Source organism: Oncorhynchus nerka, linkage group LG3, assembly GCF_034236695.1.
Source record: "Oncorhynchus nerka isolate Pitt River linkage group LG3, Oner_Uvic_2.0, whole genome shotgun sequence".
Taxonomy (NCBI): Eukaryota; Metazoa; Chordata; class Actinopteri; order Salmoniformes; family Salmonidae; genus Oncorhynchus; species Oncorhynchus nerka.
Window position 1 is genome coordinate 52,855,666 of NC_088398.1, and position 22,450 is coordinate 52,878,115.

Consider the following 22,450-nt stretch of genomic DNA (forward strand, 5'->3'; position numbering starts at 1 on the left):
ATTTGTGATAAGTTGCACTGCCTGTCATAACGAGAGCAGTGATGAAACTGATGATGGTGTATGTATGGGGTAGTAAGACACCAAGGAACAGTGCAGTCGGTCACTCTGTGTAACATTATATAGTAGGGATTAATTGAAGCTCAATGTTAAATTCAAATCTCCCTACTATCATATTTAAGCCAATAGGACACCAATGTCGACATAACTTGGCAAAATCAACTTGATTTGTATTACCGAGAACCAAATACCAGATTTTTAACGGGGTCTTTAGCATTAAGAAAAAATACAATTTCTTGTCCCGACCTAGCTCAATATCTAGGTGTTGGATAAGAACAAGATTACAGCATCCATAAAGTGACCCTTAGACTTGCCACCTTTCGGACTGAATACATTTGTAAGGGCAACAGCTTTAATTACATGTATAATTTACTGCTCTCATGTGCCAATAGAGAACCAAAGATGTGCTACTTTTTTGTAGCATTTCTGACAATGCTAATATCTTTTCAGCTGAATCTCAGTTCTAAAACCGGACCAGCAACTCGATTGCTGCACAACAGGAGCTAGCTGGGCCATTCCTACTATGCAATGCCATTTGGACCTCAAACTTTTTGGGAAAAATGTATTGTTTTAGTATTCTATCAGAAGAAGTCAGTGGTGGAAAAAGTGAAAAGGTGACTTATGGATGCTGGCATTCTAGGCAGAGTTCCTCTGTCAGTGTCTGTGTTATTTTGCCCATTTCAATCTTTTCTTTTTATTGGCCAGATATAGCTTTTTCTTTGCAACTCTGCCTAGAAGGCCAGCATCCCAGAGTCGCCTATTCACTGCTGACGTTGAGACTGGTGTTTTGCGGGTATTATTTAATGAAGCTGCCAGTTGAGGACTTGTGAAGCATCTGTTTCTCAAACTAGACACTCTAATGTACTTGTCCTCTTGCTCAGTTGTGCACTGGGACCTCCCACTCCTCTTTTCTATTCTGGTTAGGGCCAGTTTGAGCTGTTCTGTGAAGGGAGTAGTACACAGTGTTGTACGAGATCTTCAGTTTCTTGGCAATTTCTCGCATGGAATAACCTTCATTTCTCAGAACAACAATAGACTGACAAGTTTCAGAAGAAAGTGCTTTGTTTCTGGTCATTTTGAGCCTGTAATCGAACCCACAAATGCTGACGCTCCAGATACTCAACTAGTCTAAAGAAGGCCAGTTTTATTGCTTCTTTAATCAGGACAACTATTTTCAGCTGTGCTAACATAATTGCAAAAGGGTTTTCTAATGACCAATTAGCCTTTTAAAATGATAAACTTGGATTAGCTAACACAATGTGCCATTGGAACACAGGAGGGATGGTTGCTGATAATGGGCCTCTGTACACCTATGTAGATATTCCATTAAAAATCACTCAGCCGTTTCCAGCTACAATAGTCATTTACAACATTAACATTGTCTACACTGTCTTTCTGATCAATCTGATGTTATTTTAATCGACAATAAATGTGCTTTTCTTTAAAAAATAAGGACATTTCTAAGTGACCCCAAACTTTTGAACAGTAGTGTGTGTGTATATATATACAGACTATAAACATGAAACATGGACAAATAGATACAACTGAATGTTTATATATATTTTTTGCTTTGCACCATAGTTTTCCCACCAAATAATAATTGGTGTCATTGTAGGAAAGGGTTGTTTTCTTAAATGGAGAATTACAGCAAACTAAAAGTGTGGAAAGTGATATCGGGGACACACATAAAATATAAAATAATAATAAATGCAATAATCATGAGAAAAAAATGTTATTGATGAAAGAGACTTTAACTAGGACTATAAAATAATGAAGACAGATTTTAATCATTTAATTATTTTATGGCTAATATTTCTTGTGGAAGTTGATGATTAACACCTGGGGACATGGCAAAACCGCTTAAATCCACTGTCAAGTGTTTAAAATACATAGAATTCCCTTTCAGGATCCATATTTTTGGTGTTTTTAAGGTAAAGGACACCTGACCTTATATTTAAAGCCTTTTGGAATTCAAATTTTACACTAAATAAGATCTGATATTTCCTGGGGACAGAAAACGGCACTGCATTGTAGGAATGAGAAGCAAGCTACAAGCAAAGGAGGTAGCTATATTTTGCTATAGAGGTTTTTATATGACTGAAGTCATTGGTGTAAACTAAACCAGAGCACAAATATAGCTATGTCCTTGGCTGCTATTATAGCTAGCCAGTTAGCTACTAGCCAACGAGACTGTTGCATAACTGTATAGATCGTAGACCACAACTCAACATTGACAATATATCCTAGCTAGCTACATTCTTCCATAAAGCATAGCTAGCTAAGTAAAGTTCATCGTCAACAACTTTGGGAAACTGCAACCAGATGTCAGTTTCAGCACAAACAACTGCTACTTAGCCTACATTTCCTCAACCAAGACCAGCCTCTCACTACACAAACTAGATTATAAAACAAATGGTTTTGCTAACTATGTTGAATCTAAATATGGCCAATGCACATCTGCTGTGCATTGCAGTGAGTGTACACATGCTACGTAGCTAGCTTTAAAAAACTTTTTTTTTTAAATTACCCCCTTTTCTCCCTAATATCGGGGGATCCAATTAGCCTGATCAACATACGAGACATAACACGTCACTCTTGGAGCATCCAGAACAAGTCCAGCCCTTACCTTATGATGCATTAATTCAGTACACGCCCTCTGTTAATGCAATTTTCTTCATGACATTTTAATCCAAATTTGAGCTGACTGAACAACCGTGGCAAGTTACTTTTCAGTGTGTTCTCAAAAATCTGAACCCTGTCAGCACAATTATGTTTAAAATATGTATTTTACAGACTTTTGAAGTTCAGTTAATTTTAGGTTATAAATGAAAGGTGAAAAGACCTCTTTTCAGGAAGTTTAAAATATATGTATTTTCCGGACGTTGAAAATATGCATATTCCGGATGTTGGTCCGGATCGGACCAAAAATCTGACGAGATTCCCTGAAAACACGGCACTTGGATAGAGCTACGACTTTTTCGTTGCAGGTTAGGAGAACTTAAGCAGCAGGATAGGATAATTAAGGTATCAGGTTAGGATTAGGTTAGGAAAAGGGTTAGGGTTAGCAAAAAATGCTCTTCTCACGTGTTTTTAGAGTCACGTCTGTGGACGTCGGGGAAAAAAAGGTGGCCGGTCCGGACAGGACCATAAAAAGAGGTCCAAAAGACATCCTCCGTAGGTCCCTTTAGTGAGAAGTAACAAGTAATAAACTGGAGGGGGTTCTGGGGGAACTCCCACAGATATTTGCAGGGATTTCTTTCCAAATGCTCACTCGGCAAACTTATCAGTACTTTGAGAGTCACTTACATAAACTGGTATGTTTACGTTAACGGGATCGATATGACAACAGCCAGTGAAAGTGCAGGGCGCCAAATTCAAAACAACAAAAATCTCATAATTAAAATTCCTCAAGCATACAAGTATTTTACACCATTTTAAAGATACAATTCTCATTAATCCAGCCACAGTGTCTGATATCAAAAAGGCTTTACAGCGAAAGCTCCACAAACGATTATGTTAGGTCACCACCAAGCCACAGAAAAACACAGCCATTTTTCCAGTCAAAGATAGGAGTCGCAAAAAGCACAAATAGAGATCAAATGAATCACTTACCTTTGATGATCTTCATCAGATGACTCATAGGACTTCATGTTACACAATACATATATATTTTGTTCGATAAAGTTCCTATTTATATAAACAAATCTGAGTTTACATTGACGCGTTACGTTTAGTAGTTCCAAAAACATCCAATGATTTTGCATAGCCACATCAGTTTACAGAAATACTCATCATAAATGTTGAAGAAAATACAAGTGTTAGACATGGAATTATAGATTTAAACTTCTCCTTAATGCAACCGCTGTGTCAGATTTTAAAAAAGCTTTACGGAAAAAGCAAACCATGCAATAATCTGAGAACGGCGCTTAGAAAACATTTATATATATCCGCCATGTTGGAGTCAACAGAAGTTAGAAATAACATTATAAATATTCACTTGCCTTTGATGATCTTCATCAGAATGCACTTCCAGGAATCCTAGTTCCACAATAAATGTTTGATTTGTTCGATAATGTCCATCATTTATGTCCAAATAGCTAAATTTTGTTAGCGCATTTCGTAAACAAATCAAAACTCACAAAGCGCATTCACTAGTTGCAGATGAAATGTCAAAAAGTTCCATTACAGTCCTTTAGAAACATGTCAAACGATGTATGGAGTCAATCTTTAGGATTTCTTTAACATAAATCATCAATAAGGTTCCAACCAGAGAATTCCGAAGGTACCCAAATGTCCATTAAAAACACACAACTTAATTTTTTTTTTTAATTTTACCTTTATTTAACCAGGCAAGTCAGTTAAGAACACATTCTTATTTTCAATGACAGCCTGGGAACAGTGGGTTAACTGCCTGTTCAGGGGCAGAACGACAGAATTGTACCTTGTCAGCTCGGGGGTTTGAACTCGCAACCTTCCGGTTACTAGTCCAACGCTCTAACCACTAGGCTACCTTGCCGCCCCAACGACTATAGACCTTAGCTAAACTATGAATGATGGGAATAATCAAGTCAATAAACGTTGGGTAGTTAGTTTGATACAATATAGTTAATATACTGGCAAGTTCGATATATTAGTAGCCAACTAACATTAGGTAGCTAGCTAACATACACATACTGCTGTAATGATATGCTATGTGGTTTAGTAACTTTAGTAACGGTGGTTTTAGGAAACAGCTGAAGATTTAACAAAGGTTCTAACGATGAACTTTGTCTTAAGATATTTTTGGGAAACTGGGCCTTGGACATTAAATTATGTGTGACTAAACACGTCTTTTATTTGTCTTTTTTTTTTTTAAAATTTTTACATAATTTGAAGCTCAACTTAAATTTTCGAAAGACACCTTTTGCATGTGGAAATGTTGTATCATTTTGTATAATCCCCTTCCGGTGTAAAAACCATGGAAATTAAAAACAAACAAATATGTTTTAAGTGAGAAGTAGGGATTGGCCGAAAAAGAAAGGAAATCCACATGAGCACCACAATGCCGACACCCATGCTCTACCAAGATTTTCCAGTACACAACATGGATCTACTACAGTAGCTATGTCGGTCTATTGTACAATGTGTATGCAGGTTGCTTGAAATTCAAACCTTCTCAAACAGCCTAATTTGTACTCTTCAGAAGAAGAATGGACTTTACCGTATCTTGCTATATACAGTGCCTTCAGAAAGTTTTCATTTAGTTTTCTTACAAGGTGGGATTCATATGGATTTCATTGTCATTTTTTGTCAACGATATACACAAAATACTCTAATGTCAAAGTGAAATAAAGAGGAAGAAAACAATTATGAAAAATAAAACGAATTGACTACATAAGTATTCAACCCCCTGAGACAATTCATGCCTTTGGAAGTGATTACAGCTGTGATTCTTTTTGGGTAAGTCTCTAAGAGCTTTGCACACCTAGATTGTGCAATATTTGAATTTTTTGTATTATTCTTTAAGCTCTATCAAGTTGGTTGTTGGCCATTGCTAGACAGACATTTTCATGTCTTGCCATACATTTTCAATACGATTTAAGTCTAAACTGTAACTAGGTCACTCCTTAGCTCTATTCCGTTTCTTTTCATCCTAAAAAAAACTCTATAGTACTTGCCGAGGACAAACATACCCTTTACATGATGCAGCCACCATCATGCTTGAAAATATGAAGAGTGGTATTCAGTGATGTGTTGTTGTTGGATTTGCGCCAAACATAACGCTTTGTATTCAGGACATGAAGATAATTTATTTTCCACATTGTTTTTGCAGTTTTACTTTAGTTAAACAGTATGCATGTTTTGGAATATTTTTATTCTCTACAAGCTTCCTTCTTTTTACTCTTTCATTTAGGTTAGTATTTTGGAATGACTACAGTGTTGATTGATCCATCTCCTGTCACAGCCATTAAACTCTGTAACTGTCTTAAAGACACCTTTGGCCTCAAAGGGAAATCCCTGAGCAGTTTCCTTCCTCTCCGGCAACGGAGTTAGGAAGGACGCCTGTATCTTTGTAGTGACTGGGTGTATTGATACACCATCCAAAGTGTAATTAATAACTTCACCATGCTCAAAGGGATAGTCAATGTCTGCTTAAAAAAATATCCATCTTCCAATAGGTGCCCTTCTTTGAGAGGCATTGGAAAACCTTACTGGTCTTTGTGGTTGAATCTGTGTTTAAAATTCATTGCACGACTGAGGGACCTTACAAATAATTGTATGTGTGGGTACAGAGATGAGATAGTCATTCAAAAAAATTGAAAACACTATGATTGCACACAGAGTCCATGCAATTTATTAGGTGACTTGTTAAGCACATTTTAAAATATTAATTTATTTAGATTTGCAAAAACAAAGGGTTGAATGCTTATTGACTCAAGACATTTCAACTTTTAATATTCAATTCATTTGTAAGAATGTCAAAAAACAGAATTCCACTATGACATTATGGGGTATTGTGTGTAAGCCAGTGACACAAAATCTACATTTAAATCCGTTTTAAATTTAGGCTGTAACACAACAAAATGTGGAAAAAGTCAAGGGGTGTGAAAGCTTTCTGAAGGTGCAGCATTGAAGGTCCCCAAGACACAGTGAACCTCCATCATTCTTAAATGGAAGACGTTTGGAACCACCAAGACTTTTCCTAGAGCTGGCCACCTGGCCAAAATTGAGCAATCGGGGGAGAAGGGATTTGGTCAGGGAGGTGACCAAGAACCCAATGGTCACTCTGACAGAGCTCTAGAGTTACTCTGTGGAGATGGGAGAAACTTCCAGAAGGACAACCATCTCTGCAGCACTCCACCAATCAGGCCTTTATGGTAGAGTTTCCAGACAGAAGCCACTCTTCAGTAAAAGGCACATGGCAGCCCGCTTGGAGTTTGCCAAAAGGCACCTAAAGGACTCTCAGACCATGAGAAACAAGATTCTCTGGTCTGATGAAACCAAGATTGAACTACTTGGCCTGAATGCCAAGCGTTACGTCTGGAGAAAACCTGGAACCTTCCCTACGGTGAAGCATGGTGGTGGCAGCATCATGCTGTGGGGATGTTTATCAGAGGCAGGGACTGGGAGACTAGTCAGGATCGAGGGAAAGATGAACGGAACAAAGTACAGAGAGATCCTTGGTGAAAACCTGCTCCAGAGCACTCAGGACCTCAGATTGGGGGTTGGTTCACCTTGGAACAGTACAATGACCCTAAGCACACAGCCAAGACAATGCAGGAGGGGCTTCGGGACCAGTCTATGAATGTCCTTGAGTGGCCCAGCCAGAGCCCATACTTGAACCTGATCGAAACATCTCTGGAGAGACGTGAAAATAGTTGTGCCAAGACCCTCCACAAACAAACTGACAGAGCTTGAATACTTATGTAAATGTTATATTTCCGATTTTTGTTTTAAATTAGAAAAAATGTCTAAACATCTGTTTTTTGCTTTGTCATTATGGGGTAATGTGTGTAGATTGATGGCGGGGGGGGGGGTGGAATCATACATTTTAGAATAAGGCTGTAACGTAACAAAATGTGGAAAAAATCAAGTGGTCTGAATACTTTCCAAAGGCACTGTATTTGGATAAGGTTATTTGGCTCTGTTATGTAATCCTTACCGGCCCGTTTCAAGGAGAAACAAAAATAGGAATCAGCTCTCCTTTTCACACCAAAATAAACACAGTTCCTTTCTCACATTCAGACACGGTTGTCAAGAGTGGTAGATATGAAAACAAGAATGGCATAAAAAACGAATTACCCCAATCCTCAGGGTGGCACTCTGCCCATTCAGGAGATAATGTATGGGAGACTGGCAGTGTGCTCCGTCCAGTGGCGGGCATGCACAGTTTCACCATGGGTAAAGAGGACGGTGACAAAAGGGTACGGTCTGCAGTTCATCCTCCTCCTTTTCGTGGTGTCATTACGTCAATGGTCTCCGAGGTCCTAGCGCCTGTCTTTAGAGAGGAGATTTCCTCTCTCCTTCAACAACAGGCTATTCAGGTGGTGCCCGTGTCAGAAGTACAGAGCGGTTGGTGCAGCTGGTACTTCTTACTTCCTAAGAGCAACCACCTCAAGGTTTGCATGTTCAAAATGCTGACACTTCGCTGGCTATTGCAGTCGGTGCGTCCCAGTGATTCGTTCACATCCATAGATCTGAAAGATGTGGCTATACTGTACATCCTCCCCACAGAAAGTTTCTGAGATTTCATTTTGAGGATGTGGCCTACAAGTTTCTGGTCCTGCCTTTCGGGCTCACCCTATCGACACCGCACCTTTTCTATGGTGGTGGAGGCGGCTTTGGCACCGTGCCAGGGGATCAGAGTATTGGCCTATCTGAATGATTGGCTGGTAGTAACGGAGTCGAGAGAACAGGTGGAGCTCCACACTGCCATGCTAGTTTCCCATATTCAGTCTCTGGGGTTCATAGTGAATAACAAGAAAAGTTGCCTCACTCCGGCTCAATGCATTCAGTTTCTTGGTCTGGTTGGGAATAAATGCTTTGGCGTATCTGTGTCTGTGGGCCCTGCTCTATGAGTTTCCTCCGATGGACCTGATTCAGCCTACGGTGGAGAGGGTCCAACAGCAGGGTATTTTTATTCTGGTTGCTCCCTGTTGGCCCCGACAACCCTGGTTCCCGGACTCATGGAGGATTCCGTGTCGCTGGGATCTATTGAGTTTGGCACCCACAAACGCAGATATGGAATCTGTGGGTTTGGTCCCTGAAAGGTTGAATTTTGACAGCATGTGCCCCCTATATGAGAGGGTTGTACACATATAAGTGATGCGTTTGAGGGTTGATGTCAGGTTAAAGGAGTTTGTCCTTTTCAAAGCTCTTTGGTGGACATTGTTATGTTCTTGCAAGAGCTTTTTGAACAGGCCCTTTTTTTTCCACATTGAAGGTTATAATGGTAGCCATCTTGACGTGTCATGTAGGGATTGATAGCTCTACCCCAGGGTCTCATCTTCTGGTGGTGATGTTCCCTAAAGGCATGCGTTGGCTCAGACCACTGTCAAAGCCTACGGCACCGACCTGGGACCTGGCTTTGGTCCTGGACGCTCCGTTTGAACAATTGGACTCTGTGGACCTGAAGGTATTTTCCTACAAGACTGTCCTGCTCATGGCTTTGGCATCACCCAAGCGCGTTGGGGATCTCCACGCATCAGTACACCCTTCCTGTTTGGAGTTTGCGCCTGGCAACTCCAAAGTGACGGTAGGTCTTAAAGCAGCTTTTGCTCCCAAGGATATGCCTATGTCTTATAGGTCCCACGGCTTTCAAGCTGTTTCCTTTCTCACATCCTCGGTTTGCTTCCAGTGAACAACAGAGGTTGCATGGCCTGTGTCCGGTGCGCGCATTACGCAGGTATATGGATAGGACCAAGGATTTCCGAGTTTGTGACAACTTTTTCTTCCTCTAATCCAGTTTGGGGTAGGGCATTCTCTAAACAGTGTCTTTCTCATTGGATTGTGGAGACATATGACAGCAAAGGACAAAGGTTCACTCCACTATGGGTCTGGAGGCTTCTTGGGCATTGTTCAGGGGCATGACGATTGGTGATATCTGTGCTGCAGCGAGTTGGAGTTCTCCACCTTTGTGAGGTTTTATCACTTGGGTGTAGGGCTGTTACAGTGGCCCTATTACCGCTACACCAGCAGTCAGGAGTCATGACTGCAGTCAAATTCCATCTTGGTAAGTAGGCTTCTCCAAAACTGTGCTCTGATAATGCTGATGGTCATTAGTAGCCTACCAGTCGCTAATGGCCGATACTCAGTGCGCTATTGTCCCTCTAATAACTCTGACATCAATACAAATGCAAACACTTCATGAGAGCCCTGGCATTCAAAGTTAAAGTGGAATAGGATCATGGAAAACGAGCATAGTGTAGAGAGTAATTGTAAAATCTGAACCGCTGTGAAATATATTTTCCATAATCAGAAATATTGTACAAAACTGAAGGTAAAGGACGCAAAAACAAAACTTAAGACTGGGAAGCATAGAAATAGCACACATAGAAGTACATAGAATATTGGAAATGTGTTTTGAAAGTTCAATTTATCTTGCGCTGCTGATTCAATCATATCATATTTTGGAACCAATCTTATTTGTGTCCTATGGAATTCTATAAAATCTTATAGGATAAAGTTCTATAGGATAGGTCATATAGGATTCTAAAACTATAAATATCAATAACTTTAAATGCTGTTTGTTCATATGCTGTTTTATTGACATTCGAGTGTAAGGTGCAGTCCAATGAATGTCAACAATCTTTGAGAGTTTAATATTGATGAGCGTTGGAGATTATAAGGAAGATAATCCACTATTCACATAGCAGTCTGGGTGGTTACGGGGTATCCTGACATGGAAAACATATTATAGTGTGAGACTGCTGTTGTGTGATTGTTATGTAGGACTTTTATTTGGATTAGCCATTAGCCATTAGCCATTAGTCTGGCTCTTGATAGCTTTACTCATCATATGTGTTAACCTATTTTGTTGTTAGCTAATGTTATGCGTGGGTTTGTTAGGGAACACACAGGAGTCGTGGGTGAAGTTTAGCCATGCTTTATTGTAATTACCTGCTGGGCCTCAGCACATGTCATGTCATCAATAAACCCGTGTTGAAGACAGCTTGCTGTTGAATAAATGATTGCGTCTGAGCTTCCAGAGTTTGAGGCTTTTCCTCTTCTTTTAATGTCATCAATACATGCCAGCGTGGTGGATCAATCTGATGTCATGACAAATAAGTTGCTATCTTCATTCTCTCCTCGTCTCCTGTATAACTCCTCCATTGTTGGTCATCCTTGCATCACTTACAAAGGCATATTTGTCAGGACAGTGTGGATAGATACATATCTCAATACTGTATGTAGAGTTGTAAAAACACTGTCCAAATGTATGTTTGTCAGGACATTATGGATACATATCTTAATGCGTACAGCCAAAGACAGGCCTAATGTTGTCTGGCTATATAGCATAGCAGACACAGTGTTAATAGAGACCCAGACAAATTATCCAGTGTCGTTACCATGGGCTCCATGGCAACAGGCTCAGTCACCACCAGGCTTTTCGAGTGGCAGATTGAAGCTGAGTGATTTGTTTAGAGAATACAATTAGTTGTTTTGTGTTGATTAAGAGTGATGTCTCCATCCTAATGCAGATGGTCGTTTGGCCCCGTTGTTGATGTGCTTTCTCCAACTAAGCCCACATGCATAAAACATTGTCACGATTTGTCAAGCCTCATGCGGTGAGGTTAAAGGATATTAATGTTTAATGTTGATGTGCAAATGTTTTGTTAAATGTGATACATACGCAGCTCGGTGCTGTACCTACAGATTTCCCTGGAGTGCTGGCATGCTTGTGTTGTGCGTCACTAAGGGAGAGTGCAGTTCACTTCAACTACCAGGAGAGAGGGCAGTCTGTCGCACTGTTGTCAACCACCATGTCAGTGATACACACAAATCAAATCCAATTTTAATAGTCACAGGTGCCGAATACAACAGGTTGTTTCACCTTACAGTGAAATGCTTACTTATGAGCCCCTAACCAACAATGCATTTAAAAAAAATATGAATAAGAAATAAAAGCAACAAGTAATTAAAGAGCAGCAGTAAAATAACAATAGCGAGACTATAAACGGTTGGGTACCGGTACAGAGTCAATGTGCAGGGGAACTGGTTAGTTGAGGTAATATGTACATGTAGGTAGAGTTATTAAAGTGACTATGTATAGATGATAACAACAGAGAGTAGCAGTAAAATAACAATAGCGAGACTATAAACGGTTGGGTACCGTACAGAGTCAATGTTTTTTATTTTTATTTTTTTATTTCACCTTTATTTAACCAGGTAGGCTAGTTGAGAACAGGTTCTCATTTGCAACTGCGACCTGGCCAAGATAAAGCATAGCAGAGTGAACAGACAACACAGAGTTACACATGGAGTAAACAATTAACAAGTCAATAACACAGTAGAGAAAAAAAAGGGGAGTCTATATACAATGTGTGCAAAAGGCATGAGGAGGTAGGCGAATAATTACAATATTGCAGATTAACACTGGAGTGATAAATGATCAGATGATCATGTACAGGTAGAGATATTTGTGTGCAAAAGAGCAGAAAGGTAAATAAATAAAAACTGTGGGGATGAGGTAGGTGAAAATGGGTGGGCTATTTACCAATAGATTATGTACAGCTGCAGCGATCGGTTAGCTGCTCAGATAGCTGATGTTTGAAGTTGGTGAGGGAGATAAAAGTCTCCAACTTCAGCGATTTTTGCAAATCGTTCCAGTCACAGGCAGCAGAGTACTGGAACGAAAGGCGACCGAATGAGGTGTTGGCTTTAGGGATGATCAATGAGATACACCTGCTGGAGCGCGTGCTACGGATGGGTGTTGCCATCATGATCAGTGAGCTGAGATAAGGCGGAGCTTTGCCTAGCATGGCCTTGTAGATGACCTGGAGCCAGTGGGTCTGGCGACGAATATGTAGCGAGGGCCAGCCGACTAGAGCATACAAGTCGCAGTGGTGGGTAGTATAAGGTGCTTTAGTGACAAAACGGATGGCACTGTGATAAACTGCATCCAGTTTGCTGAGAAGAGTGTTGGAAGCCATTTTGTAGATGACATTTCCGAAGTCGAGGATCGGTAGGATAGTCAGTTTTACTAGGGTAAGCTTGGCAGCGTGAGTGAAGGAGGCTTTGTTGCGGAATAGAAAGCCGACTCTTGATTTGATTTTCGATTGGAGATGTTTGATATGGGTCTGGAAGGAGAGTTTGCAGTCTAGCCAGACACCTAGGTACTTATAGGTGTCCACATATTCAAGGTCGGAACCATCCAGTGTGGTGATGCTAGTCGGGCAAGCGGGTGCAGGCAGCGATCGGTTGAAAAGCATTCATTTGGTTTTGCTAGCGTTTAAGAGCAGTTGGAGGCCACGGAAGGAGTGTTGTATGGCATTGAAGCTCGATTGGAGGTTAGATAGCACAGTGTCCAATGACGGGCCGAAAGTGTATAGAATGGTGTCGTCTGCGTAGAGGTGGATCAGGGAATCGCCCGGAGCAAGAGCAACATCATTGATATACACAGAGAAAAGAGTCGGCCCGAGAATTGAACCCTGTGGCACCCCCATAGAGACTGCCAGAGGACCGGACAACATGCCCTCCGATTTGACACACTGAACTCTGTCTGCAAAGTAATTGGTGAACCAGGCAAGGCAGTCATCCGAAAAGCCGAGGCTACTGAGTCTGCCGATAAGAATATGGTGATTGACAGAGTCGAAAGCCTTGGCAAGGTCGATGAAGACGGCTGCACAGTACTGTCTTTTATCGATGGCGGTTATGATGTCGTTTAGTACCTTGAGTGTGGCTGAGGTGCACCCGTGACCGGCTCGGAAACCAGATTGCATAGCGGAGAAGGTACGGTGGGATTCGAGATGGTCAGTGACCTGTTTGTTGACTTGGCTTTCGAAGACCTTAGATAGGCAGGGCAGAATGGATATAGGTCTGTAACAGTTTGGGTCCAGGGTGTCTCCCCCTTTGAAGAGGGGGATGACTGCGGCAGCTTTCCAATCCTTGGGGATCTCAGACGATATGAAAGAGAGGTTGAACAGGCTGGTAATAGGGGTTGCGACAATGGCGGCGGATAGTTTCAGAAATAGAGGGTCCAGATTGTCAAGCCCAGCAGATTTATACGGGTCCAGGTTTTGCAGCTCTTTCAGAACATCTGCTATCTGGATTTGGGTAAAGGAGAACCTGGAGAGGCTTGGGCGAGGAGCTGCGGGGGGGCCGGAGCTGTTGGCCGAGGTAGGAGTAGCCAGGCGGAAGGCATGGCCAGCCGTTGAGTACTGCTTGTTGAAGTTTTCGATAATCATGGATTTGTCGGTGGTGACCGTGTTCCCTAGCCTCAGTGCAGTGGGCAGCTGGGAGGAGGTGCTCTTGTTCTCCATGGACTTCACAGTGTCCCAGAACTTTTTGGAGTTGGAGCTACAGGATGCAAACTTCTGCCTGAAGAAGCTGGCCTTAGCTTTCCTGACTGACTGCGTGTATTGGTTCCTGACTTCCCTGAACAGTTGCATATCGCGGGGACTGTTCGATGCTATTGCAGTCCGCCACAGGATGTTTTTGTGCTGGTCGAGGGCAGTCAGTCAGGGGAACTGGTTAGTTGAGGTAATATGTACATGTAGGTAGAGTTATTAAAGTGACTATGCATAGATGATAACAACAGAGAGTAGCAGTGGTGTAAAAGAGTGGGGGGGGGGCAATGTAAATAGTCTGGGTAGCCATTTGATTATATGTTTAGGAGTCTTATAGTTTGGGGGAAGAAGCTGTTTAGAAGCTTCTTAGACCTAGACTTGGCGCTCCGGTTTGCTGTGTGGTAGCAGAGAGAACAGTCTATGACTAGGAAGGCTGGAGTCTTTGACAATCTTTAGGGCTTTCCTCTGACCACCTGGCAGGAAGCTTGACCCCAGTGATATACTGGGCCGTACACCCACCCTCTGTAGTGCCTTGCGGTCGAAGGCCGAGCAGTTGCCATAGCAGGCAGTGATTTGATTTGATGCGACCAGGATGCTTTCAATGGTGCAGCTGTAGAACCTTTTGAGGATCTGAGGACCCATGCCAAATCTTTTCAGTCTTCTGAGGGGGAATACGTTTTGTTGTACCCTCTTCACGACTGTCTTGGTGTGCTTGGACCAAGTTAGTTTGTTGGTGATGCGAAGCTCTCAACATGTTCCACTACAGCCCTGTCAATGAGAATGGGGGCGTGCTTGGTCCTCTTTATCCTGTAGTCCACAATCATCTCCTTTGTCTTGGAGATGATTGTGGACTACAGCCGCACACTTTGTGGACTTTGACAAAGCCGCACATGATTGTGGACACAGAAGCACACTAATGCACACACACACACACACACACACACACACACACACACACACACACACACACACACACACACACACACACACACACACACACAGGGTGTTTGTGATGTTTGCACTGCAGCTGTTATTTGGGGGCACATGAAAGCCCCCGTCAACACCTTTGTCCTGGCCCAGATTAAAGGTTGCTTTGAAGGTGACCCAGACACTCTGTAAGGCTGGACACCAGCCACATTAATGCATCTGTCTCTCACTTTCTCACTTTCTTTCTATCTCTCTTTCTCTCTGTGACTGTGTGTGTGCGTGTGTATTTACATATTTATGTATTTATGTCTTCCAGGCTCAACTTCTTCCATGATGTCCCTGATTTCCGGGTGCTGGCATGTGGAGGGGATGGGACAGTGGGATGGATCTTAGACTGTATTGGTGTGTCTCAATTCTATTGGATTAAACTCATGTACTCATGTGATGCAATCCATCAGAATTGTAATCATTATCTTATTGTTATCTGTCCATCTGCAGACAAGGCCAACTTCACCAGAGATCCCCCTGTGGCCATCCTCCCTCTGGGCACAGGGAACGACCTGGCAAGATGCCTACGCTGGGGCGGAGGTGAGGAGCTCTGTGTGTGTGTGTGTGTGTGTGTGTGTGTGTGTGTGTGTGTGTGTGTGTGTGTGTGTGTGTGTGTGTGTGTGTGTGTGTGTGTGTGTGTGTGTGTGTGTGTGTGTGTGTGTGTGTGTGTACATCGAACGCAGTGAGAGTCTTGTTTTACTTTTTCCTGCTCACTGAAAGCTTCAGTCAGCATTATTTTCCCCAATATTCTCACAATGCTCCTGTTGTGTCCTTGTGGTCCCTAACCCATCCTCATAGACCATATATGAAAGTGCTATATAATGCAAAGCAGAGTTCTTATATAATCCCTGTTTGCTTATTGGCTGGGCCTGTTTTGGGGCCAATAGTTGTGACCCTGATTATGACTGACTGCTTGACCTGACCCTGGCTTGTAGAGGCCAGCAGAGCACTTTAGCCAGGGCGGCAGGCATATGATGTTATGATGCTTGTAAACTAAATAGACAGATAGTTCCCAGGGGCTTTTTGACCAAGCACAAGTTGAATACATTATGTTCTCGGAAAAATCATTTAAAAAGCAGCTGGATTCTTTGAATTTTTCTGACCAGATGTACAGCTGTACAGTATTAGACAGTAGCTGTGAGTGACTGTGTGTGAGAGCGGTAGCTGTGTGTGAGAGCGGTCTTTGTGGAAACATATTGCACATGCTTTTTAATTCCTAGCACAGTAAACCAATCATCTAAATTGTGTTTGGTGATACAATTTCCTATTGGTCTCCTATTAAGTGGTAGATGTTATTTGACAGATGGTATAGGCCTATTGTAATTATATGAGGCAGGATTGGGCTGTATGTTAGCCTGTGTGTGTCATGGGTATTGGAATATACTTGTATGCTTTTGCAAACATGAATGAGTATAAGTAGTCTGTGAATTGTTTGTTTAATATTCAGAGTATGAAGTATGCTAATTGACTTCTTACATTACATCCTCATTGCTTTCTCCCTCTGTGATTTGGTATAAGTGTGAGCTCAGACTGTTGGAGATCACATGAGGGGGAACAAGTGTCATCACACATGGCCCCTGGCTAGGTGATAGGAGATAGGAGAGTATTCAGCCTCTCCTGGAGGACAAATAGTAGAAGTAGATTTCAGATGTTTCTTTATTATTACAAGGAACGTGTTTCAGCGTGACGCCCTCTTCAAAACCCTGGAGCTCCCCATGCGCCTTGTTTAGAGAGGGAGGTAGCAATAGTTTTCCTTTCCCTTCCGTCATCATGTGTTAGTAGCACAGGAGGGGGGAACATGTGTCATCACACATTGGCCCCGGCTCTCAGGACGTAAGTGCCAGAGTCCCCCTGGTGTTCTCAGTGTGATGGGTCCTCATTATACGCTCACACCCCCATGACAGCCAGTGATATAACACTAACGGCCCACCTCTCAGCAGCACTGAGCACAATCATCATCAGAGTCATTGTGGTTCAGACCCACTGGGTCTCAGACACAGAGGACCTGGTTACCGGAGCCCGAGGTGGGGTTCTATCCCATGGCACAGTGTAATGATGGCTCTATTGTGTAGGCTCATACTGTTTACCAACACTCTCTCAGAGAAGCCCGTCAGTTGGTTGGAGATCTATTTCCTGGCATTGGACTCACTTACTTGCTCCTCTTCATCCCCTCTGGGACATAAGGCCACAATGAGGACTTTACTGTGTAAACTTATACCATTAGGCTGTTTTGACATTCACTGTGTGACGACTTCTTAGTCCTCTGGAGACACGCAGGAGGAGAGGGCTGTGGGTCTTTTCAGATCTACTCCCTTGAAACCATTTCCTTTTTCTCTTTGCTTGTTTCTAGGAATCGAAGGCCTCTGACCTCACATTAAATTGAATACCGAAAGCACTATGCAACTTGATGAATACTAGACCTACTTGCATTTATAAAAGTTGGTCTGAGAGCCCGGGTCTGAGAGTGTGGGTGACCTTAGTGTGTGTGATGGCTTTGATGGCTTTATCTCATTGTGTCCTATGTCTGACTTCTCAGTGTCTCTCTCTCCTCTTTCCTGTAGGTTATGAAGGAGGCAGTCTTCTGAAGTTCCTGCGGGACATAGAGCACAGCACAGAGATGGTTCTGGACCGATGGAACATCGACATCGTCCCTGTTGACAAGGAGGAGAAGGGAGACCCTGTCCCCAACAGCATCGTCAACAACTACTTCTCCATCGGAGTGGTGCGAGAACAGCACACACCTCTACACATAGACACGCTACACACATAAACAGACATCCATACATGCATGCACACACACACTCACACACACACACACACACACACACACACACACACACACACACACACACACACACACACTCTAGTTATTTCTTTCACCAGGAAATGTTCGTTGACATGCAGAACCAATTTTCACCCTCAAATTCTTATCCTTAAAACAGACACACAATCCTACATGCCTGGCTCTCCATAATCAGTTCAAACCATAAGCAGGACATAGAAATGGTCAAATTGTGGTGTAGATATTGGGGCGGGGGGGAACAGTAGACAGGGTTCCGTGGGTCCTTCCCCAGAATTGCTTTGACATTTTAAAACAAATTTCCTACAATTCTACACAGTACGACATGACTTATTATGCCTATTTTGAGGGGTACATGGGTATTTTGAGGGGTACATGGGTATTTTGAGGGGGGGTATTTTGAGGGGTACATGGGTATTTTGAGGGGTACATGGGTATTTTGAAAACACAGTATAAGTGGAAGGATACGTGGAAGGACAATTCTTCACCATCTTTTATGAAGGTATTTCAAGGCAAGTATTAGGAATCCATAAAAGATGAAGACTGAGTTGTGTTATAGTCGGACTTCGACTACCTTATGCCCAGTCCACATGTCCCCCCATCCCCCGTGGCAATTTCACTTTTGGGACATAGTCTCAGTACTATGCCACAGTACGGGATAGCCTATCCCAGCAGGAGTTAAACAATTTGCAGAATCGCCTGAGGTTTTTAAGCCTCCCAGGCAGGTTAATTACTGTATTTCCCCTTTTAATGGGAAGGAACCAGCATCGCCTGGTCCCTGTTGCTTAGCAACCATTTATCGCTCTCCTCACGGTCCCACTGTTCAAAACAAATTACCATGGGCATGCCTCAAACGTATTAGACTAGAGGGACCAGAAGGACAAGGTCAAATGGGTGCTGTCTCAGTTGTTGTCTTGATGTCGCTCTCAATCAACCCCTGACACTTCAGATGGATGTTTTATATCTCTGTTATCAAATCTATGGTTGCTTAACAGTAAGGTGCCTGCAGCACCTCATTTGAGAAAGCAATCCCTTTTATGGTCTTTCCTCTCTTTATTTTCCTTTGCAGGGAAGCCTAAAAATACACAAACAGCCAGGAGTAGACAGTGAGACTTTGCCGAAGTTTGATTGGTCCAGACATATTATGTACCAATCACAGGTAGGACAAGGATGAGGGAGGAAGGGGCGAACTTGGCAGGGATATGAGGCACTATTGTGATGTTATGCAACCCGGCCTCCCACTGGTCCCAAGCCTGCCACATATTCAGCAGGTTTCTGCCAAACACATGAATCTACCATCCTGTTACTGCTGTGCTATGAGTACACCCTAGCCTGCTGGACCCATATACTGTATGTTTGTCCTGTATTGCCAACAATGACAATATTGAAAGCAGTTGACTGGGATCAGTACTTTGTCTCATAATTTTCAGCATATTGCTGATCGAATGGAAAGACAAAATGGTTTAATTAGAATGTGGATGTTATTAGCAAACGACCAACCCTCTGACCTTTCTATCTAGACAATGGGTCTTTCTCCACTGTGTAATGCCTGTGTCAGAAGGGCCAGAGGATGCAGGCTAGGGGGTGGCCAGGGGACAATGCCCTCTCTGTGGGATTCAGATGTGGGCCGGGTGGGTGGTAGTGCCAGTGCCAGGATGGTCCAAACTTTGGTTGCAGCCACTGTCAAGCATTTACCCTGGCTGTACACCATTTCTAAAGAAGTGCTGGCTACATTTAAAACTGTTATTGATGATATAACAGTGATTTACAGTCCATTTACATTCAAATATATCTCAATTCTGTGTTCCTGAGAGGACCTTTTAAGCTCAAACTGATCCCTTCGAAGGATTCTGTGTTTACGTAATCCACTATGCCCAATGCCATTCCCATGTTGTTGATGGCGCTTTTGGTCTGCTGTAGGCTAGTCCTAGCTCTCTGCCCTGATCTAATGCGGCATGGCATGGCCCTGTAACAGGGCAACAGATCTCATCTCCATGGCTTCAGTTGCCAGGGACAGATGGCTGCATATCTGTGCACCAATGACACCTGAGCAAACGAGCGCTAGCGCGATGACTCACGCCGTATCATGATGTAATCATTAGCAGCCCCGAATCAGGTTCAATGTCCATATCCATATTGGGGCATCACTTCCTGCCATCACAGTCACAGACCTTCCCCTCCCGGGACAGGGATTGGGTTGCCATGGCGTTGGCGCTCTCAAGGCCAATTTTCGAATCTCAACTGTCATCTGTTTCTTGTTGCAGTGAGTTAATTGAGGATGACGTGGTAGCCATATTGACTGTCACTAAGAGAATGCTCTAGGCTAGAGATAAAGATGTGTTTTGTGGTATTGCTAATTTGTTCCCTGCCTCAGATGACTTTGTATTGCTTTTGGGCATCAGTGCTCTGCACTAAAAACACTAAAACTTGATCATATTAAATAACAAATCAAATCTAACAAAATCATACAACATACATCCTAAGAAGAGTCAACCATAAATCCATGTTGAGAAGAGTTTCATATAAAATCCTTCTCTGGTCACTGTCAAACTTTAGTCTGGATACAATGACTGAAGCTTGTCTACAGGAAACCAACTCTTTGACAAGACGGCTTCATGTCAGCCATTCTGGATCTATTTCACCATATAGACACTACATTAACATTAACCCTCAGTCATTACTGTAACCCTAACACACTGATCAGATGGGAGAGGAGTCTACATGTACATATGGCAGGCGCCTTTGGTTTCAACCCCAAATCCTGAGCCTCACTTCAATCCCACATCCCCATATTGCATTCCAAGACTTCCTTCCTTCCTTCCCTACCTTGCCTTGCCCTCTTAAAACCCCTGTAATTCAAACAATTCAGCCCCACTTCAGTCTCACATCCCCACGGAAATCCCCAAGACTTCCCTCCCTGCCGTGCCTTTACAGTACTGTATGTATTAGGCACTCCATATACTCCTATAATGTATTGCATCCCTGCACCCTGAGTGATCCCGTTCCCAACCCTCACCCTGAAAATAATCTGTGTGAGGAATTAGTGAGAGGGAAATCACACCATGTCAGCAGCCATTAAAGAAGCCACCTCACCCCTTCCTCACCCCAGCCCCTTAGCTTGAGGAAGCCGATCTCTCCAGGGAGAGAGAATGAGAGCTATCAACAAGCTGCTCTCCGAGCGTGGCTCTATGCCTAGCTATGAGAAGTTGAGATTGCATGGGACTGGCTCTGACCCTTCTACCATGTAATGCTCTCTGGCTCTCTAGCTATGTGTTAGCTATTGCTACTTACCCACCGTGTTACTCTGTGGTCTGTGGATCCAATCCACAGTGACCTGTCCTGTGTGTTGACAGCAGGGTGTGTAGTGCTTGCTCAGGGGACAGCCAGGCCAGGCCTCTAGGGAGGGTAGAGGGAAGTGAAGGTTAGACTGAGGGGATAAAGATGGGATAGAGAGAGGTGCAGGGGGAGGAGTAGTGCTGGCAACACCAAAGGTCAGGGGAAGTATCAGTGACAGGAAGTTAGCGTCTGCCAGGTTCAGACCAGGTTACCGCGGTAATGAATGACAGTGCTGAGTGACACCTGGCTGGGTCTTAAAGATAGAGAGGGAAACAACCCCCCCACCCAGTACTCTTCTCTATGTCTGTCGGAACACACATGCACTCACACAGATACACATCATAGGTACTGTCCACATCATACACAAAGATACAGTATAAACCCTTTTACAAAATGAACCCACACATGCACACACACACACACACACACACACACACACACACACACACACACACACACACACACACACACACACACACACACACACACACACACACACACACACACACACACACACACAAACACACAAAGATACTGTATATAAGCAGAATGCATTGCTTACATAAAAACACAATTCTCTCAGGAACAGGTCCCCAGCGTTAGCGTTAGCACCTGCTACCTACAGCTATGATGACAGGGGCACAGATGGACTCTACACAGGCACAGTGGCACAGCAGCTTGCTACAATAGGCTCACTATGACCCTGTATGGGCATTCAGATCTAGAGCTCCGGTTCCGTTTGACCATCCTAATTTATCTTATTCAAAGCCATTTTCAATCTCAATTTAGAATTTAGTCCAGGCCTTGGCTTAATCTGTGTCCAGGAAACCAACCAATAACAGTTTTGTAGAGCTGTATTTGTCAAATTGCAGAGTGTGATGCCCCTAACCAATGGGTGACTGGACTGGATGGATGGCTTTGAAGTATGTCCCAGTGCTGCAGAATGGGGTGAGGGTTGACGGGGGGAGGTAGGGGTGAGGGTTGACGGGGGAGGTAGGGGTGAGGGTTGAGAGGGGGGGATAGAGGTGAGAGTTGACGGGGGGATGTAGGGGTGAGGGTTGAGAGGGGGATAGAGGTGAGGGTTGAGAGGGGGAGATAGGGGTGAGGGTTGACGGGGGAGGTAGGGGTGAGGGTTGACAGGGGGAGGTAGGGGTGAGGGTTGAGAGGGGGGGGTAGAGGTGAGGGTTGAGAGGGGGGGATAGAGGTGAGGGTTGAGAGGGGGAGATAGGGGGGTGAGGGTTGACGGGGGAGGTAGGGGTGAGGGTTGACGGGGGGGGTGAGGTGGGAGGGTTGA

The 22,450-nt window shown here is 43.4% G+C and overlaps 1 protein-coding gene across 1 annotated transcript in view; it reads left to right on the top strand.

Moving 5' to 3' along the window:
• LOC115110616 (diacylglycerol kinase gamma-like) overlaps positions 1–22,450 on the top strand; it is a 162,276-nt gene that overhangs the window by 83,980 nt on the left and 55,846 nt on the right. The window contains exons 17-19 of the mRNA XM_029636431.2: positions 15,289–15,374; positions 15,471–15,560; positions 17,582–17,742. Of these exons, the coding sequence (XP_029492291.1) occupies positions 15,289–15,374; positions 15,471–15,560; positions 17,582–17,742 (337 nt within the window). The remainder of the gene's footprint in view (positions 1–15,288; positions 15,375–15,470; positions 15,561–17,581; positions 17,743–22,450) is intronic.